The 23100-nt window shown below is 42.5% G+C and overlaps 1 protein-coding gene across 5 annotated transcripts in view; it reads right to left on the bottom strand.

The window, feature by feature from the left end:
- MYO5A (myosin VA) overlaps window positions 1-23100 on the bottom strand; it is a 194425-nt gene that overhangs the window by 43505 nt on the left and 127820 nt on the right. For all 5 annotated transcript variants that reach the window (XM_060178247.1, XM_060178248.1, XM_060178249.1 and 2 more), the window contains 5 exons: window positions 21788-21881; window positions 17176-17321; window positions 14136-14249; window positions 7105-7248; window positions 5834-5887 (listed from right to left, as the gene is read on the bottom strand). In XM_060178247.1, the coding sequence (XP_060034230.1) occupies window positions 5834-5887; window positions 7105-7248; window positions 14136-14249; window positions 17176-17321; window positions 21788-21881 (552 nt within the window). The remainder of the gene's footprint in view (window positions 1-5833; window positions 5888-7104; window positions 7249-14135; window positions 14250-17175; window positions 17322-21787; window positions 21882-23100) is intronic.

Below are 23100 nucleotides of genomic sequence, written 5' to 3'. Positions count from 1 at the left end.
AGTGGTGTTGGAAAAATTGGGTTGAAACATGCAGAAGAATGAAATTGAACCACTATATTTCACCAAACACAAAAGTAAATTCCAAGTGGATCAAGGACTTGGATGTTAGCCTAGAAACTATCAAATACTTAGGAAAATATATTTTCCATTTAAATTTTAAAGGCATCTTCAATGATAACAAATCCAATTATAAAGAAGACTAAAACAAAAATAAACTAATGGGACTACATCAGATTAAAAAGGTTCTGTACAGCAAGAGAGACCCAAACAAAGAGACCCCTTATAGAATGGGACTCGGTCTTTACATGCCACACATCAGACATGAGGCTAATAACCAAAATATATAAAGAGCTCACCAGACTCAGCAACAAGAAAACAAATGACTCCATCAAAAAATAGGGAGAGGATATGAACAGAATATTCACAACAGAAGAAATCCAAAAGGCCAACAAACATATGTGAAAATGCTCCAAGTCACTGACTGTCAGTGAAACGCAAATAAAGACGACAATGAGATACCACTTCACTCCTGTGAGAATGTCACACATCAGAAAAGATAGCAGCAACAAATGCTGGAGAGGAACTCTCCTGCACTGCTGGTGGGAATGTACATTAGTCCAACCCCTGTGGAGAGCAGTCTGGAAAACTCTCAGAAGGATAGAAGTGGACCTACCCTATGACTCTGTAACTCTTTTCCTGGGGACATATCCTAAGGAACTCAACACACCCTTCCAAAAAGATCTGTGTACATCTATGTTCACAGCAACACAATTTGTAATAGCCAAAACCTGGGAGCAACCCAGGTGTGCAACAAGATGAGTGGCTGAGAAAGCTACAGTCTACATACACAATGGAATACTACTCAGCTACTAAAAATGGTGAATTCACCTTCTTCATCCCATCTTGGATGGAGCTTGAAGGAATCATAAGTCAGAAACAGAAGGATGAATATGAGTATCTCACTCATAGGCAGAAGTTGAAAAACAAGATCAGAAGAGAAAACACTTAAGCAGAATCTGGACTGGAGTGGGTGTCTTGCACCAAAGTAAATGACTTTGGGGTGTGGGGGGAGGGTTCATGTCCCGGAACATGATGGCAGAGGAGGACCTAGTGGGGGTTGAATTGCTATGTGGAAAACTCAGAAATGCATGTACAAACTATTGTATTTTACTGTTGACTGTAATCCCTTAATCCCCCAATAAAGAATTAAAAAAAGAGAGAAAGAAATTTGATGAGATCCTCTGTATGTCAGATTTTCCCCTTCCTTGAAGCCTGACATGATCTTTCCCTTGTCCTTGCGTTGGATACTTTTACTTTGCAGTGTAATGTATGGGCCACTCTGGGCCCAGGAACTTCAGTGTTTGTTCAGCTTTCTGAATGTCTATGTTCTGAATGATGCTCAGATGTGAAAATTTTTCTGCTATGGCTTTTTTGAGTCTTTTTTGTTCCTCTCCTTTTCTTCTTCCTCAGGAATCCCCAAGCTCTAAGCTCAGCTATTTCAGTTTTCAGCTCTCTAGTTACTTGAGATAGTGTTTTCTTTTGAAGTCTCCTTTGTTGTTTCCCATTTCTGATATTATTTTAAAACTCTTTCCTCACTCCTGTGACTAATGCCTCAGTTAGCGTTTGGATCTTGTCCTCAATACTCTTTGGTGGGGGGTGGGGGGCGTTTATCTGGACTTTTGCAACATGTGCACTCAGCCAGTTGCACCACCACCCGGCCCCCTTATCTGGACTTTTTGTCCTGGTTTATTTCTCTAATGTTTCTTCTTGGTTTCACCATTGTATATGTTCTGTTTCTTCTAGCGTTTGCCCTTCTTCCGTAGCCAGTCAACAGCGTCAGGTTGAGCCTGATGTCAAGTTTCGAGACCTCCTTTGAATCTGGAGAGGTGGCAGTCATTGACTATGTGGGTCATAGTCTGTCTGGAGCCGCAGGGGCAGTTCGGGTCGTCTCTGGCTCCCCAGCGATGGAACATAGCGGCGCACCGGCCATGGCCTGTTCGATAGCAATTGAGGAGGGCCCGATCATAACGTGCTAGGTCAAAGCCGGGTTGACGCTTGCAGGGGTCTGTGATGAGGTGTTTGTTCTTTACCTCAGCTGACTGCCAGCTCTGTTTCCAAGAGACTGGAACAGAGAAGTTCAGTGTAGGCGTAGGGGACCAGATTGGGTGATGAGACGTCAAGCGTTGGACAGGGTGGGTGAAGATATCCGCGTATATTGGCAGGTCCGGTCGGGCGTAGACGTGGGAAATGAACTTAGATGATGCCGCATCCCAACGAATATCTGGCGGGGCGATGTGGCTAAGAACTGGCAGCCATGGAACCGGGGTGGAACGGATGGTTCCAGAAATGAACCTCATGGAGGAATATAATTTGGAATCGACCAAGTGGACATGGGGGCTACGGAACCATACTGGGGCACAATATTCTGCAGTGGAATAGCATAATGCCAGAGATGAAGATCGTAGTGTGGAAGCACTCGCGCCCCATGAGGAGCTGGCCAGTCTTACAATGATGTTATTCCTCGCGCCCACCTTTGCTGCAGTTTTTATGAGATGTTCGTGAAATGACAGAGTGCGATCGAGAGTAACGCCAAGATAGACTGGCTGGGCTTCATGCTGGATTCTCGTATCGCCAAGCTGCACATTAAGCTCATGCGAGGCCGAGGCATGGTGTAGATGGAAAACAGATACCGTTTTAGCAGTGCTAGGGATTAGTCGCCATTTTTTACAGTCATCAGATATCAGAGACATGTCTTTCGTGAGTGTTTCCTCGAGGATGTCGAACTTGGATGCCTGAGTTGCACAGCAGATGTCATCGGCGTAGATGAACTTCCTTGAAGAAGTTTCTGGGAGGTCATTGATGTTAATATTAAATAGCGGAGGAGCCAGAACAGAGCCCTGGGGGAGGCCACTTGAGACAAGTCTCCATCTACTAGACTTGTCACCCAGATGTACCAGGAATCTTCTGTTTTGGAGAAGAAACGATATAGTGTTGGCCACCCATGGAGGCAGGCATCTTGAGATCTTGACCAGGAGACCACGGTGCCAGACCGTGTCATAGGCTGCTGTGAGATCAACAAAGACAGCACCCGTCTTTAAATTCTTCTGGAATCCATTTTCAATGTAAGTTGAGAGGGCCAGGGCTTGTTCGCAGGTAGATCTTCCTGGGCGGAAACCAGCCTGGGCGGGTGATAGGAATTTCTCTGTAAGATGAGAAATACATGACAGAAGCAGCCTCTCAAGGAGTTTGTAACACAGGGAGAGGAGAGAAATTGGTCTATAGCTGGCGGCCAGTGTTGGGTCTTTCTTTGGTTTCAAAACCGCTATAATCTTCACACAATGCCAAACTTTGGGCATAGAATCAGATTCCAAGATGTGGGACAGGAATGAAGCGAGCCACTTCTTTGCCGCGGGGCCCAGGTTAAGAATGAGTTCTGGGGTGATGTTATCATAGCCAGCAGCTGTTCCCGGTTTAACCCTCTTCAAAGCGTCTTCCAGTTCAGACAATGTAAAGGGAGAGAGTTTTGGAGATGGACAAGATAACCGGAAGTGGGATGACCACTCATGGGAAATTTCTCTTTTCCAGATCTTTCTTAATACCATACAATCCACTAATCACACTTACCTGGATTGACTTGTGTCTGAGTAAGGTACTTAAAAGAGTTCAGTTATGGAAATTAACAGTTGTTTCAATGTTGTCTCAGTCCTAGAGGTGAAGCATGGTGGTTGTTAAAGCCTCTTTTGTTCTTTATCTCCTCTGTAGGATATGGAAGCCTTCGAGTTTTTTTAACTCTAAGTAGATTTTTTAGCTTAATTACTCTCTTCTGACTTAGAGATAAAACAGGGTGGGGGAGAGATAGCACACTGGTTATGCAAAGTGACACCCGTGCCCCAAGGATTCAAAGTCTTGGGTCCAATTCAGCTTCTCTGACAGCAGCCAGAACCAAACTGGGTAGCAGTCCTTGGCCCTGTGAGTTTCTAAACAAACCCTATTTATACTCTGTGGGTTCTGAGGCAATTATTCAACGTGTCTTCCAATTCATTAGCAGAACAATGTGGAAAGGCTACCACCAGACAGCCTCACTTCCAGACCACTAGGAATGTGTCTTCTGAGTTGCCCAATCAGGTCTCTGCCCCCAGTGTCAGCACAGGGCCTCTCTGCTACTGCTCCAGTCTCCAAGGGACAGTAGCAATGGAGACTCACAGCTTCCTTTGGTGAGCCCTAGGCCTCCTCCTGACAGCAGCTTATTTGTTGATAAAACTCAGACTGGAGGTGGTGCTTCAACTGGCAAACTGCGGGACTGTTACCAGTTGCTCCAGAGTAGATATGGAATTTCAGCCCCAGGAATCTCTCCTTAGGCCCTTCTCTGTCCACAAGCCACACATGTTTGCACCACTCATGACTTGGTGGGTTCCGAAAGTATTACAAATCTTGTCTTGTTGTGTTCAACAACTGAACTGTTGTGTTCAACATCAACTGAGCTTGTTGTGTTCAAGATCAGGTGATCTTGTCTTTAAACTCTGAACCACACATGCCTGCACTCACCTGTGGCTGAGTGAATTCCTTTAAATACTGAGATTCCAAGTGTTTTTTCTTTATTTGTTTTCACTGATTTATCTAGTTGTTCATGGGCATGATCTTTTGGTTGCTGCTACTCTATGGCCACCTTTTATTTTATTATCATCATTATTATTTTTATAGAGGATAAGAGACAGAGAAACAGGAAAAACAGATAGAAAGAATTGATGTTTGCAGCACTGCTCCACCACTTGTAGGTGGGGACCTGGAGTTTGAACCCTAGTCCTTCTACATGTGTGCTCTACTCCGTGTGACACCACCAGATCCTCACAAATAAAAACATTAAAAACAAACAAACAAAAAAACTGACAGAGGCAGAAAGATATCTCAAAAATAAATCAAAACACTAATAATACTTTAGAAAACCTGAGAAGCTCCGTGTACCTTAGAATTGGACAGCTCTGACTCTGTCAGACTCAAAAAGTTGTGGTCTAGGAGAGCAAATGGAAGAGCACAGAGAGAGTGAAGCAGTGGAAAAGAGACCTTAATTACAGTCGCGTTTTGGGCTCTGAGCAGTGGTGTACCTGCTTCATGCTAGTACCTAACTACTTTTATCTATAAAACATAGTTGCAGTGGAGTTCAGAGGTTAGAACACTGGGTCAGAGTCAGAGATACCTATGTTCAAATCCTGTTCCTAGTGGTTTCTGGCAAGGTGACTTTAGGGAAGATCTAATTTATACCACTGAGCCTCAATTTCTGCATCCATAATACAAGAAAAAAATCTACTTGTAGGATTGTTGAGAGAATTTGAGTAGATACATGTAATAAATCCACACTTATTAACGACGATTATAATAGTAATAAGTACCTATCAGGTACTCACTATGTGCTGGGTTCTCTTCTAAGCAATCTATAATCCTGAATGCACTATCGTTATTCCTCTCTATGAATGAGTAAACTGAGGCATGGGGGTTGTATAACTTGCATGCATTTATATATACAGGGGTGGTTCTGGAATTTGAGCTCAAGGCACCTGACATAAGAGTCCAGGTTCTTTACTAGCTCTACAAACTCAAATGGCAACTAATCCGCTTGATCAGACTCTAATCTAGCTCACACAAAACAGAATTTATATAAAGAAAACAACATAAATCGAGAAGCAATGCCCAAACAAGGTCTATGCTAGGGCCTTGGGTATAACCTTCAGTTCTTAACAGAAGTTCTCTGAGACAAACAAGCACAAAACAAAATAGAAAAAGGTCTGGGCAGCTCTCCCAGAGAAGGCATTTGGTTTGTTCAGAAGTTTCTCATTACCTTGAGTGACTCATATTCCAGCTCTGCACCTCTGATCTGTGGTCTTTCTTCTTCCTACAGAAAATACAAAGTTAAAACCTTGACAGTAGTTATTCTTTGAGTATATTTTTACTCAAAGTATTTCCTTGCCCTGAGAAAGCACTGAGGAGAGTTTAGTCCTTACTACTCGAGCCAAATGCTATGTGGTGCCCTGGGCTGCGTTTCCCTTACATGCCTTCAGAAACGGACACACACCTCAGCTTAGCACCTCGTGTGCCCTCAGATCCTGACGGGGAGTGCTACACACCTGTGTCTCGCTTCTGACGGGGAGTACTACACACCTGCGTCTCGCTTCTGACAGGAAGTACTACACACCTGCGTCTCACTTCTGACGGGAAGTACTACACACCTGCGTCTTGCTTCTGACAGGAAGTGCTACACACCTGCCTCTTGCTTCTGACGGGAAGTGCTACACACCTGCCTCTTGCTTCTGACGGGAAGTGCTACACACCTGCGTCTTGCTTCTGACGGGGAGTACTACACACCTGCGTCTCGCTTCTGACGGGAAGTACTACACACCTGCCTCTTGCTTCTGACGGGGAGTACTACACACCTGCCTCTTGCTTCTGACGGGGAGTGCTACACACCTGCATCTCGCTTCTGATGGGAAGTGCTACACACCTGCCTCTTGCTTCTGACGGGGAGTACTATACACCTGCGTCTCGCTTCTGATGGGAAGTGCTACACACCTGCGTCTCGCTTCTGACGGGGAGTACTACACACCTGCCTCTTGTTTCTGACGGGGAGTACTACACACCTGCGTCTCGCTTCTGATGGGAAGTACTACACACCTGCCTCTTGTTTCTGACGGGGAGTACTACACACCTGCGTCTCGCTTCTGATGGGAAGTACTACACACCTGCCTCTTGTTTCTGACGGGGAGTACTACACACCTGCGTCTCGCTTCTGATGGGAAGTACTACACACTTGCGTCTTGCCTCTGACGGGAAGTGCTACACACCTGCGTCTTGCTTCTGACAGGAAGTGCTACACACCTGCGTCTCGCTTCTGACAGAAAGTGCTACACACCTGCATCTCACTACTGACAGGGAAGTACTACACACCTGCGTCTTGCTTCTGACGGGAAGTGCTATACACCTGCGTCTTGCTTCTGATGGGAAGTGCTACACACCTGCGTCTTGCTTCTGAAGGGAAGTACTACACACCTGTGTCTTGCTTCTGACAGGAAGTGCTACACACCTTGTCTTGCTTCAGACGGGAGTGCTACACACCTGCGTCTTGCTTCGGAGTGCCTGCTCCTCCTTGTGATCCAGCTCACCCCGCATGGCCTGTTTCTCCTGCTCCAGCTCCATCACTCGCTTTTGCAGTTTTAGGACCAATGACATGTCAAGAGGCATTTTCTTCTCGCTTGGCTCCTATGCCCCAGAAATCACAAGATAGTTAAGATGATTGAAAAGATGTTGAATATAATGGAAATATGATGACTAGCTTGGCAAAAAACTAGGCAAACTTACAAAGAAATATAAATGGCCAAAGAATATAGAAACCTGTCTAATTTAGGTAATAAATGGCTAAATGCAAGTTAAATAAATGAGGTTTTCCTGATCAGAATGGCAAAGACTAAAAACAATAATAATGATATGGAATTAATAGTATTTCACATGACATTAATTGAAGTAGGTAGTAGGCCTTTCTAAAGGGCAGGTTAGTTAGCTATACCTACTGAAATTTAAATGTTTATACTATTTAACCCTGCAGACCATGTTTAAGAATTATTCTTTGTCCTGAATTATTTAGAATTATTGTTTAAGAATTATTGCAGAGTTCTACCACACTAGTGAAAGATACAAACTAGCTGGGCATATGGATTGACCTAACAACATCCATGTCTGGCAAAGAATAACCACAGAAACCAAGCTTCCAACTCTGCATCCCATAAAGAATTTTGGTCCATACTCCCAGAAGGATAAAGAATAGGGATTTCAATGGATGGGATGGGACATGTAACCTGGTAGTGGGAACTGTATGGGATCATATTCCTGTTACATTACAATTTTGTTGATCATTATTAAATCACTAATTTAAAAAATATTCCTAAAGAAATCCTTACATAACTACACAAAACTTTATGAAAACATATTTAATACATTAAAAAAAAAAAACTACAAAAGGCGGAGCCAAGTTGGCTCTATATAGTGGAAAGACTATCAGCAGACTTCTCCACTCAAACTCTAAAATCCAGAAGAGAATGACAAGATATCTATCAGGCTCTCAATACAAAAGCGTTTCAACCAAGGATAATATATCCTCCTGCTAGACTTTCATTCAGACTAGATGGAGGGATAAAAACCTTCTCAGATAAGCAACAGTTAAAGGAGGCAACTATCATCAAGTCTGCCCTGAAAGGGGTTCTAAAAGACCTCACACAAATAAGAATATCACCATAATACTTGCTATGTATCAGAGAAAATAAGTTTTTTTGAATAATGGCACTGTAATACCTTGAATCCATAATATCAATAAATGTCAATGGCTTAAATTCACCCATTAAAGGGCACAGAGTAGGAAGATGGATCAGAAAATACAACGCAACCATATGCTGCTAGCAAGACTCCCACCTGACCCAACAAGACAAACACAGGCTTAAAGTGAAAGGATGGAAGCACCGTGAGCAGCAGAACGTCCCGCAACACCCTGTATGAGGGGTGCGGGAGGTCCCGCACGGGAACCAGTGCAAGTGCCGGAAGTTCTTAGAGACGGCGGAGCTGCAGATCAGCTTGAAGAACTGTGACCCCCAGAAGGACAAGTTTTTCTCCAGCACCATCAGGCTTAAGTCCGCCCCCTGCCCCAAATGTGTTCTGGGGGACTAGCAGCACTGCATGAGGCCAAGGCCGTGGACATCACCTACATGGACATTGAAGCGCTGAAGAAACTCAACAAGAATAAAAAGCTAGTCAAGAAGCTGGCTAACACCACAGAAGAGATCCAAAAGGCTGAGAAACACATGAAAAAATGCTCCAAGTCTCTGACTGTCAGAGAAATGCAAATAAAGACAACAATGAGATATCACTTCACTCCTGTGAGAATGCCATACATCAGAAAAGGTAACAGCAGCAAATGCTGGGTCAAAGGACCCTCTTGCACTGCTGGCGGGAATATAAATTGGTCCAACCTCTGTGGAGAACAGTCTGCAGAACTCTCAGGAGGCTGGAAATGGACCTACCCTATGATCCTGCAATTCCTCTCCTGGGGATATATCCTAAGGAACCCAACACATCCATCCAAAAAGATCTGTGTACACATATGTTCTTGGCAGCACAATTTGTAATAGCCAAAACCTGGATGCAACCCAGATGTCCAACAACAGATGAGCAAGTTATGGTCTATATACACAATGGAATACTACTCAGCTGTAAAAAATGGTGACTTCACCATTTTCAGCTGATCTTGGATGGAGCTTGAAAAATTCATGTTGAGTGAACTAAGTCAGAAACAGAAGGATGAATATGGGATGATCTCACTCTCAGGCAGAAGTTGAAAAAGAAGATCAGAAAAGAAAACACAAATAGAACCTGAAATGGAATTGGCGTATCACACCAAAGTAAAAGACTCTGGGGTGGGTGGGTGGGTGGAGAGAATACAGGTCCAAGAAGGATGACAGAGGACCTAGTGGGGGTTGTATTGTTATATGGGAAACTGGAGAATGTTATGCATGTACAAACTACTGGATTTACTGTTGAATGTAAAACATTAATTCCCCAATAAAGAAATAAAAAAAAGAATTATTCAAAGGGCAAAAAAAAAAAAGACATAACAACAACTAATGTAGTGTAAATGAGAAAGATGCTACAATATGAAGAAAAATCTTGCCTTATATGATCATCCAAATATGCCGTTGAGCCTTAATGACTGCATTTACATTGCTACTGGATTTCACATATGCTATAAAAACTTCTAATCCACTGCAACACATTCCCATAATAAACTGCAAAAAAATTAAAAAAAAAAACAAAAACAAAGAAGCTGGCTAAGAAGTATGATGCCTTTCTGGCTTCAGAGTCTTTGATCAAGCAGATCCCCAGAATCCTGGGCCCAGGCCTGCATAAGGCTGGCAACTTTCCTTCCTTGCTGACCCACAATGAGAACATGGTGGCCAAAGTTGATGAAATAAAGTCTACAATCAAGTTCCAGATGAAGAAGGTGCTATGTCTGGCAGTGGCTGTTGGCCATGTGAAAATGACAGATGACGAGCTTGTGTACAACATCCACGTAGCTGTTAATTTCCTGGTGTCATTGCTCAAGAAGAACTAGCAGAACATGCGGGCTTTATACATCAAGAGCACCATGGGCAAGCCCCAGCATCTGTACTAAATGACAATTTAATAAAAGCCAGTAATGCCATTAAAAAAAAAAGTGAAAGGATGGAAAACTATCACACAGATGGACCTAATGGACCACAGAAAAGGGCAGGAACAATCAATCTCATCTCTGACACAATAGACTTTAAATTAAATAAAGTAATAAAAGATAGGCAAGGCCAGTACATAATGATCAGAGGATCAATCAACCAAGAAGATTTAACAATTATTAACATCTATGTACCCAATGAGGGTCCATCTAAATGCATCCAACACTTACTGAAAGAACTACAAAAATACATCAATAGTAACACAATAATAGTGGGAAACTTCAACACCCCACTCTCACACTTAGATCAACTAAGCAGAGAATTAACAAACAAGAGTATTAAATGGAGAGATGGATAGACTACACCTCATGGACATTCTGAGTTCTTCACCTCCCAAAAAACTAGAATACACATTCTTTTCAAATCCACACAGAACATCCTCAAGGATAGACCACATGTTAGGCCACAAGGACATTATCAACAGATTCAAGAGCATTGAAATCACCCCAAGCATCTTCTCACACCACAGTGGAGTAAAGTTAATACGCAACAACAAACAGAAAATTACTAAAAGTCTCAAAAATTGGAAACTCAACAACATACTGTACTCAAGCAAGAAATTCAAATGTTCCTATAAACAAATGAAAATGAAGACACAAGGGAGTCGGGCTGTAGCGCAGCGGGTTAAGCGCAGGTGGCGCTAAGCTCAAGGACTGGCGTCAGGATCCCGGTTCGAACCCCCGGCTCCCCACCTGCAGGCAGGTCCCTTCACAGGTGGTGAAGCAGGTCTGCAGGTGTCTGTCTTTCTCTCCCCCTCTCTGTCTTCCCCTCCACTCTCCATTTCTCTCTGTCCTATCCAACAACAACGACATCAATAACTACATCAACGACATCAATAACTACAACAATAAAACAACAAGGGCAACAAAAGGGAATAAATAAATAAAAAATTTAAAAAATAAAAAAAAAGTAAAAAAAAAAAAAGAAAATGAAGACACAAGCTATCAAAATATTTGGGACACAGGTAAAGCAGTACTTAGCAGGAAACTCATAGCTATACAAGCATACATTAGAGAACAAGAAAAAGCTCAAATAAACAACTTTGCTGCATGCCTTAAGGACTTAGAAGAGGAGGAAAAAAGGAACCCTAGTGGTCCAGGAGGTGGCGCAGTGGCTAAGGCACTAGACTCTCAAGCATGAGGTCCTGAGTTCAATCCCTGGCAGCACATGTACCAGAGTGATATATGGTTCTTTCTCTCTCTCCCCTATCTTTCTCATAGATAAATAAATAAAATCTTAAAAAAAAAAAAAGGAACCCTAAAGCAACCACAAGGACTTAAGTCACTAAAATGAGAGCAGAAATAAACAACACAGAAAAAAAGAGAACCGGGAGTCAGGTGGTAGCACAGCGGGTTAAGCGCACATGGCGCAAAGCACAAGGACCGGCATAAGGATCCCAGTTCGAGCCCCTGGCTCCCCACCTGCAGGGGAGTCATTGCACAGGCAGTGAAGCAGGTCTGCAGGTGTCTGTCTTTCTCTCCTCCTCTCTTTCTTCCCCATCTCTCTCCATTTCTCTCTGTCCTATCCAACAACAATGACAACAATAACAACTACAACAATAAAACAACAAGGACAACAAAAGGGAATAAATATAAAAAATTTTAAAATTAAAAAAAAGAAAATAATAGAGCCATAGAAAAGATCAATGAAGCCAAATGTTAGTTCTTTGAAAAATTAAACATATTTGACAAACCCCTAGCCAGACTCACTAAAAAAAAGGGGAGAAGACTCAAATAAATAGAATTGTAAACAATAAAGGAGGTATCACAATAGACACCACAGAAATCCAAAAAAATCATGTGACGCTTCTATGAATTATATGCCACCAAGCTAGAGAATCTAGAAGAAATGTAAGAATTCCTAGAAACATATGCCCTTCCAAAACTGAACCAAGAACTACAAAGCATAAATGGATCAATCACAGACAAAGAAATCGAAACAATTATTAAGAATCTTCCTAACAATAAGAGTCCAGAACCAGATGGCTTTACAAACTAATTCTACAAAACCTTCAGGAAACAGTTAATACAAATACTTTTAAAGCTCTTCCAAAAGACTGAAGAAACAGGAACACTCCCTTCCACCCTCTACGACGCTAACATTACCCTGGCACTAGAAGCAGATAAGGACACAACAAAAATGGAAAACTACAGAACAATATCTCTGATGAACATAGACGCTAAAATACTCAACAAGATACTAGCCAACCAGATACAGCAGTATATCAAAAAGATTGCTCATCACAACCAAGTGGGATTTATTCCAGGAATGCAAGGCTGGTTCAATATACATAAGTCAATCAACCACATCAATAAAAACAAAACTAGTAACACTACATGATAGTCTCAATAGATACAGAGAAAGACTTTGACAAAATCCAACACCCATTCATGCTCAAAACACTACAAAAAACAGGAATAGATGGGAAATTCCTCAAGATAGTGGAGTCCATATACAGCAAACCTCTACAGCCAACATCATACTCAATGGACAGAAGCTGAAAGCATTTCCCCTCAGATCGAGAACTAGATAGGGCTGTCCACTATCACCAAGGAATCAAAGGAATACATATTGGAAGGGAAGAAATTTGGAGATGACATCATAGTAAACATAGAAAAATCTATAGAATCCAGCAGAAAGCTAGTGGAAATTATTAGGCAATATAGTAAGGTGTCAGGCCACAAGATCAATATATAAAACATCAGTGGCATTTCTTTATGCAAACACTAAGTCTGAAGAAGAGGATATCCAGAAATCACTCCCATTCACTGTCTCAGGAAAATCAATAAAATATCTAGGAATAAACATGACCAAAGAAGTGAAAGACTTGAATACTGAAAACTATGAGTCGCTATTCAAAGAAATAGAAAATGATACCAAGAAATGGAAAGGTATCTAATGCTCATGGACTGGAAGAATTAATATCATCAAAATGAATATTCTCCCCAGAGCCATATACAAATTCAATGCAATACCCGTCAAAGTCCCACCAAGTTTCTTTAAGAGAATAGAACAAAAATTACAATCATTTATATGGAACCAGGAAACACCAAGAGTCACCAAATCAATCTTGAGGAAAAGAAACAGAAATGGAGGCATCACACTCCCAGATCTCAAACTATATTATAAAGCCATCATCATCAAAACAGCCTGGTACTGGAACAAAAATAGTCACACAGACCAGTGGAACAGAACTGAAAGCCCAGAACTAAACCCCTATATCTACGGACATCTAATCTTTGATAAAAGGGCCCAAAATATTAAATGGAGGAAGGAGGCTCTCTTCAATAAACGGTTCTGGGAAAACTGGGTTGAAACATGCAGAAGAATGAAACTGAACCATTTTATCTCACCAGAAACAAAAGCCAACTCCAAATGGATCAAGGACCTGGATGTTAGACCAGAAACAATCAAATACTTAAAGGAAAACATTGGTGGAACACTTTCCCATCTCAAGGACATGTTCGATGATACAAACCCAATTGCAAGGGAAGACTAAAACAAAAATAAACTAATGGGACGACATCAAATTGAAAAGCAACTTTCATTTTTATCTAGGGCATATTTACTCGCATGTATAGCTAGATCCACTTTTATTTAAACAGCTATCCTACTTACTGCCATTTAGGTTCTTTCTAGTTTTTTGTAGTTCTTTAATTCTTTCTTTATCCATTAGCAATTTATAAAATAAAAAACATCAACAAGACCACAGGATAAGAGGGGTAAAACTCCACACAATTCCCATCACCAGAGCTCCATATCCCAAGTGGGGTATATCTTGCAGTGCAAAGAGTGGGTCTACTCTGCAATTAGTGATAGATATCTGAAGTGTACCTCAGTTCTCAGTGGAAGATCTTCAGTTTCTGCAAATTCCGAGCTAAAGGTATATTCAGACTCATTGCTACTGTGAGTAGAATCTGTCCTCTTGTGTCCAGGTTTGGGCACATTCTGCCAGGAAAACAAACAGGGCATTACTAACAACATAATGAAATCAGGCAGAGCTTTTTTTTGGCCTCTGGGGTTATTGCTGGGGTTCAGTGCCTGCACTATGAATCCACTGCTCCTGTGGCCATCTTTTCTTTTTTCTTTTTGTTTTTTTAAGAACAGAGAGAAATAGAGAGGAGGGGAAGATAGAGAGGGAGAGAGAAAGATACCTGCAGACCTGCTTCACTGCTTGTGAGGTAATCCCCCTGCAGGGAGGGGCTGGGGTCTCAAACCAGGATCCTTATGTGGGTCCTTGCACTTAAGTCTATGTGCACGTAACCCCTATGTTCCTGCCTTCCCTTCCTTTCTAAGTCACACCTCCACCTATCGCTACTTCTAAACGGCCTTCCCTTTTTCCTCTTTTCTCTCCAGGTCTTGGGGTCTTGATGGAATTGGAGTTCAGAGCCCTCTAGTCACCTTCCCCTAATATTCGCCCCCCAGGGGTATAGACCAGGCATTCTTTTGGGGGTGCAAAAGGTAGTTCTAGTTTCTGTAATCGCTTCTCCGCTGAACATGGACACTGGAAGGTCGATCCATCCCCCCAACCTCTTTCTTTCTTTCTTTCTTTCTTTCTTTCTTTCTTTCTTTCTTTCTTTCTTTCTTTCTTTCTCTCTTCCTTCCTTCCTTCCTTCCTTCCTTCCTTTCTTTCTTTTTCTTTTTTTAAATTGATTTAATTATGATTGACAAGTCCTTTGGATAAGAGGGGTACAATTCCACCTAGTTCCCACCACCAGAGTTCTGCATCACATCCCCTTCGTTGGAAGCTTTCCTATTCTTTATCTTTCTGGGAGTCTGGAATCAGGTTTATTATGGGGTGCAGAAAGTGGAAGGTCTGGCTTTTGTAGAATCGCTTCTCCACTGGACATGGGCACTGGCAGGTTGATCCACACTCCCAGCCTGTTCCTTTCTTTCCCACGTGGGGCAGGGCTCTGGAGAGGCAGGGTCATCTGCCCATGCTGGTGTCACGGTAACATCCTAAGGGGATCTATAAACCTCACATATGTCTCTGGAATATGCTGTATATGTACAGCATATGGTTCTCTCATTTCCTTTTCTGAGGTTCACAAGGCTTATAAAGAACTTAAGACATTCTGTAGGAGAAAAAAAATCCATCTCTGTAATGTTGGTTGATTCCCACACTTCTTTGACAGCAATCATTTATTTTTCCCAATGCCACTTTTTCTGTTGTTGCCACCAGGGCTATTTCTGGAGGATTCGTGCTTGCATGACTCTACTGCTCCTGTTGGCCATCCCTCGCCTTTTTGGTAGAGAGGGAGAGATGGAAAGTGACAGAGAAGTCTGCACAGTGGAATACCACTCAGCTATTAAATGTTTAAATCTTGGTTTTTACACAATGTGGGTGAAACCTGAATGATTATATTTAGTGAAATAAGTCAGAACAAGACAAACAAATATGATTTCACTTACATGTAGAATGTAAAGAACAAAGTCAGTGAACAAAACTCAACAGGCAGAGATAACAAAATTGACTATTTTAACTTCTTAAACACCACATCTTAAAGAAAATTGTCAAAGGAAGCAAAAGTGAAAACAAGAACTCTACCTCACAGATTAATTATCCTATTTTTTTTACAAGAGGCATTTCAGAGCATTTCTGCCCTTTTTTATTATTATTTTAATATATATTTATTTATTCCCTTTTGTTGCCCTTGTTATAGTCATTGTTAGATAGGACAGAGAGAAATGGAGAGAGGAGGGGAAGACAGAGAGGGGGAGAGACAGACAGGCACCCGCAGACCTGCTTCACCACCTGTGAAGCGACTCCCCTGCAGGTGGGGAGCCGGGGGCTGGGACCAGGATCATTGAACCAGTCCCTGAGCTTTGCACCACGTGCGCTTAACTCGCTGCGCCACCGCGCGACTCCCCTTTTTGTATCATTACATTACCTTTAGGGCTGATACTTAAAAGGAACCAAGGGCTAGGGAGCTCTTGTTTCTCTATAGCAGGGGAAGTAGAACAGGGAGGGCATGAAATCCATTAAAAGTGCAAAATGTGGGGGGGGGGGAGAGGGAGCTTTCAGGTCCTGGTACATGATGGTGGAGGGGACCTAAGTGGGGCGAGAGTGCTTTGCAGAAAACTGAAAGATTTTACAGATGAATCAACAACTGTATTTACTGTAAACTATTAATTCCTCCAATAAAATGTATTAAAAATAAAAAATTTACAGTGGCAGATGCAGAAGAATCATGGCAATTAAAAATATTTTATTTATTTTAATGAGAGAGATGCTGAGAGGGAAAGGGTAAGGAGAGAAAGGGGAGGAAGGGAGGGGGCAGAGAGAAAGAGAAAAAAAGAGAGAAGGAGGGAGGGAGGGAGGGAGGGAGGGAGGGAGGGAGGGAGGGAGGGGAGGAAAAGCAGAGAGACCAGAGCACTCAGCTCTGGCTTATGGTGGTTTTGGGGATTGAACCTGGGGCCACAAAGCCCCAGGTGCCAAGTCTTTTGCAGAACCATTACGATATTTTCCCAGCCCCAAGTCAAGATGATTTATTAATGAGAGGCTGAATTTCCTTTTTGTATGCACAGATCTTCAAAATTATAATACAATCAGAGGGAGAGAAATTGTGCAATATTTGTCTGAAATGCATATTTTACATTCTGTCATATAATATGTAAAGCAAAGCTGAGTGGCATTGGCTTTATGCTCTCTCACTGTTTAGCCTTTTAAAGCATTTGACTTACTGAAATACTTAGGATTTCTGGGATCTGCTTTAGAATAACCCAACCCACTGGAGGAGATGGAATAAGGGGTAAAAATGTGTTGACCAAAATTTAAATGAAGTGATGAGTGTGTGTAGGTGAATGCTACTATTTTATCTACTTTTGCATATTTCTAACAAGTTCTCATAGAAGAAAACAGTCCCTGACTCACCACCAAAGTCATTTCTTCCTTGAGGTCATCATATCGCTCTTCTAATCGACTGAATTCATTCAGAAGGTTCTGATACCTCAGTCTTTCATCATTCAGATCAAGCTCCAGCTGTTTAGTCTCTTCTGCTAACTTCTTCTCCATTGTCTCTGAAGTAAAGAAGGAAAAGCAGACACAGTCGTCTCCACAGATCACCAGAGTGTAGGGGACCAGAAGATATCTTAAGGCAGAGTATCACCTTTAAACTCAAATTGCTTTCAGAATACCTGTGTTGCAAGGCCCTAGCTGATATCTAAATCGTGATACTCTAATAACTGATTTTATTAATTTGATTGATAAACAGGTATTTTCCTCATTTCTCTTAAATTTTTTTATATTTATTTTCCTTTTCGTTGCTTTGTTGTTTTTCACTATGGTTGCAGTTTTATTGTTTTTGTTACTGATGTCGTCATTGTTAGATAGGACAGAGAGAAATGGAGAGAGGAGGGGAAGACAGAGGGAGGGAGAGAAAGACAGACACCTGCAGACCTGCTTCACCGCCTGTGAAGCGACTCCCCTGCAGGTTGGGGGCTCAAACCCGGATCCTTACCCTGCTGCACTACCGCCCGGCTCCCATTTTCCTCATTTTTAACAATGCCACTATTACTTTTTCTTTTCTCTTTTCTCTCTGGAGACAGAGAGTTTGAGAGAGTGAAAAAGACCACAGTACTACAGCTTCCTTCAATACAGTGAGGGCTGGGCACAAACTTGGGTCATGCACATGGCAAAACAGCACATATCATTACTATTATGATATCTCACCTTAATGATATTTCAATGCTAACAATTTCTTACTCCTTTTTTTTGAGTACCAAAATAAAAAACGGTGATATTTTGTTGTTTCTTATTTAACATATATTCCTATTCATCTCTTTTCCATTTTACCACCACCGACTATAGTTTAGACTTATTTTTTAACTCATGTTTAATCATATATAGAGTACCTGTAACTTATCCTTATTCTAATCTATTTAGAAGAACAACAGAACAAGTGTGTTCACAGGATCAAGAGTCTTTAAAAATTAGGAATGGTTTTGGTTCGGTTGCAATGAGTGGTTTTCTTGGGAGAGTAATAATCATTATTTTAGGGGAAAAAAAGGGAGGAAGAGACTAGCAGGAGGTGTGGCCATGAAATAACTGGGATCAAATCGTCTCTCCCCCCAAACAACAAATAAATGCAACAGGAGACCCAGCTGAACTCCTAATCTACAGCTGGAAGATCTGCAGCCTCAGGTGGGTGCCCGCATGTGGCTGGGGCAAAGGGGGTGCGGGCTGAGGACCCGCGGTCAAGTCAGAGCTCCAGGCTGCACAGCGCTGAGCTGCGCTTCTCGTGACTTCACTGCAGGGGCAGCAAGCAGTGAAGGTTGTTCCCAGTGCTGGAAGAAAAGAGAAAGGGAAAAAGAAAAAAGAAAAGAGAAAGAGAAAACCTCTCAACCTTTGACTCGGGCTTTTTGGCCTTCTGAATTTAAGGAGAGGACACTGCATAAAACAGAGCACAGGGAGTCGGGCGGTGGCGCAGTGGGTTAAGCGCAGGTGGCACAAAGCACAAGGACCAGAGTCAGGATCCTGGTTCGAGCCCCCGGCTCCCCAGCTGCAGGGGAGTCGCTTCCCAGGCGGTGAAGCAGGTCTGCAGGTGTCTGTCTTTCTCTCCCCCTCTCTGTCTGCCCCTCCTCTCTCCATTTCTGTCTGTCCTATCCAACAACGACGACAACAACAATGACTACAACCATAAAACAACAAGGGCAACATAAGGGAATAAATAAATAAAATAAATATTTAAAAAAAACCCAAACAAACAAAACAGAGCATAGTCTGTCTTGTGGAAGACAGCCCAAAGCGACCACCCCTGACCCTATGCCACCAGTGGCAGATCAGCAGGACATCACACCAACAAGAGAAGCCTAGAGCACACAACAGCACCACCTGCTGGCCAACAATAAGCAGCACAATATATGCACAAGCAGAGAAACAAAACTAAACAGCTAACCATGCCATTATCAGTCAGACAGAAATGAAACAGAGGAAACCCAAGGAATTACAGACTTAGAGAGACTACCAGAGACAGACTACAGAAAGCTCACTGTGAGGACTCTCCAAGAATCTAAGCAAGAATTGAAGAGCATTTTACTATGGAATTAAAACACACAGGAGAGGGACTCAGAACAGAGCTTGCTAAGAATCTTCAAAGCTTGAAAGGAGAACTTCAATCAGAGCTCATTCAGCAGTTAGAAAGCATGAAAGGAAAACTTCAAACAGAACTCCAGGGAGTGAAAGACTGCAATCCAGGCCAAAGTCCTTTTATTTTAGCTACAACCATTTTCTTAGACAATGTTTTGATCCAACTTCATGCTAGCTATCAAACTCAAGCAAAAACCACCATAGTCGTGGGCTCCCAGGAACATGGTTAATGGATTTCTGAGCTTTCTTCCACCCTAAGAGCCCTGATCTCACTTGCTCTGTTCCTACTTTTGGTTCCTGTTCACTAACCATTTTGTCTCACTTTATGTCCTGCCACCTTCCACACACCAAGCTGCAAATTAGCTAGCATGATTCCACCCTGACTTCTCTGGGCAGACGACCTCACCAGTGTGTCCTGGTACTTCACCGCTCCAGAGCCCTGCCTCACTAGGGAAAGACAGAAACACACAGGGGGGATGGATCGACCTGCCAACACCCAACTCCAGTGGAGAAGCAATTACAGAAGCCAGAGCTCCTACCTTATGCACCCCTAAAACAACTTTGATCCATATTCCCAGTGGGGAGAAGTGATAGGGGAAGAGGATAAGAGGGCTCTGTACTCCAGCTCTGTCAGGTCCCAGAGACAGGGACAAAACAGAGAGAGATTTGGATATAGTAACGGGGTGATGTATGGCTAGGGGTGAGGGGAAGAGAGGACAGGACCTGGAAGAAAAAGTGGGCAGTTATGCACACATGTAGACAGACAGTTGTAGAGATGACAGGTAACCCATGTCTGCAGCCTCGGGAGAACTGTGGTGGTTTGCAGTGGAGGGACTTGGGATTCAGAACTCTGGTAGTGGGAGCGATGTGGAACTACATCCCTGTTGACACGTAATTTTGTAAATCCGTATCAAATTGCTAACTAAAAAATTAAATTAAAAATAGTAAACACACACACACATACATGTACTACCTCAAGAATTCTCCAAGTCAACACAAGTTCTATATGCCACAGCTGGTACATATACATGCACATCAATTACTTTATTTATTTATTTGCCAGCAGGATTATCACCGGAGTTAAGTGCCTGAACAACTCCACTATTCCTGGTGGCATTAAAAAAAATTAATCAGTTAATTCTATAGCAGGTGAGAGACAGTGGGGGAAGAAATGAGATAAGAAGAGGAGAGAGAATCTGTGGCAATATTCCACTACCTGTGACATCACCACCCTACAAACTCACACACACACATATATATATATATATATACACTCACACACACACACTCACATATATATACACACACATATACACACACTCACACACACACACACTCACTCACACACACACACACACACACACACTCACACACACACACACACTCACTCACACACACACACACACTCACACACTCACACACACACACACACACACACACTCACTCACACACTCACTCACACACACACTGACACACACTGACACACACACTCACACACAAACTCACACACACTCACACACACATACACACACACACTCACACGTGGGGAGCAGGGGCTTGAAGCCAGGTCATTATATGTGATAATACGTGTGCTTTGATAGGTGCATCAACACTGGATCCTAAATAATTACTTAAAAATATCTCATATGATACTGCCTATACATGAATTCATTTTGTTTATTTATTTACTTGATAGAGACAGACAGAAATCCAGAGGAATGGGGAAACAGAGCAGAGGGAAGAGACACCTGCAGCGCTGCTTCACTGCTCCTGAAGGTCCCTCTACAGGTGGGGACTAGGGACTTGAACCTGGGTGTTCCACTGCCTGGCCCCTTATGAACTCATACTTGCATACAAAATCAGGTTCACTAGTTCACCATCTAGTTCAACCAAGACATTGAAATGCCTGTTGTAATTTTATAAGTTTATCTATGATACCTCAACTTCAAAAGCATTCTTATGCAAAGGTACAATTTATAAAATCCTGGTCTAAAGACTTCCCTGGACAGATAACCCCACCAGTGTGTCCTGGAGCTCTGCTTGCCCAGAGCCCTTCCCCACTAGGGAAAGAGAGAGACAGGCTGGGAGTATGGATCCACCTGTCAACGCCCATGTTCAGCGGGGAAGCAGTTACAGAAGCCAGACCTCCTCCCCACCTTCTGCACCCCACAGTGACCCTGGGTCCATGCTCCCAGAGGGATAAAGAATAGGAAAGCTACCAGGGGAGGGGATGGGATATGGAGTTCTGGTGGTGGGAATTGTGTGGAGTTTACCCCTCTTATCCTATGGTTTTGTCAGTGTCTCCTTTTTATAAATACATAAATTAAAAAAAGAGAGAAAAAAAGTACTGGTCTAAGGTTGACTGGAGTATCGTAGGTTGGGTCCACGTGCAGCTTACCTGTCATCTCCTTGGCCTGCTCCACAATCAGGTGATTGAGGGTTTCCTTTTCCTGCTTCAGTAAAATATTTTCCTCCTTTAGGTTCGATACCAGCTATAAAGTGAAACAAACTGAAATGGTGGCACTGTTCAGAGAGAATGCCCTTACTAAGCGTAAAGATCACATAGTAGGTCCTTATTTCCACATCTTGGTGTTTCATTTCTTAGCTGAGCTACAGCTAGTTATCTTCTAAACTTGACTAAAATATTCCCCCCGTCCAGTAGCCTTCCTGAAACCCCCCTTATAAAATGTTGCTCTTCTGGGATACTACAGAATCCTGTATATGCCTCTGTATAGCCCTTATGAACAATTTACCCCCCCCCTTTTGTTGCCCTTGTTGTAGCCTTGCTGTGGTTATTATTGTTGTTGTTGATGTCGTCGATGTTGGATAGGACACAGAGAAATGGAGAGAGGAGGGGAAGACAGAGAGGGGGAGAGAAAGACAGATACCTGCAGACCTGCTTCACCGCCTGTGAAGTGACTCCCTGGCAGGTGGGGAGCCGGGGGATCGAACCGGGATCCTTAAGCCGGTCCTTGTGCTTTGCGGCGCCTGCGCTTAACCCGCTGCACTACCGCCCGCCCCCCCGAACAATTTACTTTTATTTCCTAAATAGACTAGAAATTTCTGCAGCAGAAAGATGATTGTTATTGTTGCTTTACTTGTACCATGAGCTTTTAGTCAGAACCTAGAAAGTACTTGCTCACAATGATAGGGTAATACCTTCTCATCTGAACACTTTAACATAAAGCTTAAATGTACCCTGTAATTGAACCATAAAGACTGAGGAGACTAAGGACTAATAGAGATATGAAAGGCATTTTTGCTCTGGAAATTTACTGACATGCTTCCAGCATGCAAGCCCTTCTGCATAACCATTACACTATCTCCCCAGCCCTTCTAGCCATCTTTAAAAATCTCTCTATCAGATTCTGCTACACACTAGCTAAGAACTACAGTTTTATTGTTTCTTAGAGTCTCACCAATCAGCAGACTTGGGATGACTTTTTCCCAACATAAAGCTGACTGTTATACTGGCATGTTTCATCTCCCCCATAACTATAATCCATCCAGAAGAACAAACAGTAATGCTTGTAGCTATCCCTATGAAAAGCAGAGGATTATGAATGGACAGAAAGAAGAAATCTGATTCATTTATGTATACAACTCTATTATACTAGAAATGTATGAGTTTGGCTTTGAAGAAAGAATGAGAATACTCCTTCCAAGCTTACTGACTCAGAGGAATATGGAAAACTTTTTAGGAAAAGAGGG

This window comes from Erinaceus europaeus, chromosome 18 (assembly GCF_950295315.1).
Source record: "Erinaceus europaeus chromosome 18, mEriEur2.1, whole genome shotgun sequence".
Lineage (NCBI taxonomy): Eukaryota > Metazoa > Chordata > Mammalia > Eulipotyphla > Erinaceidae > Erinaceus > Erinaceus europaeus.
This window is presented reverse-complemented; position numbering and strand designations above follow the sequence as displayed.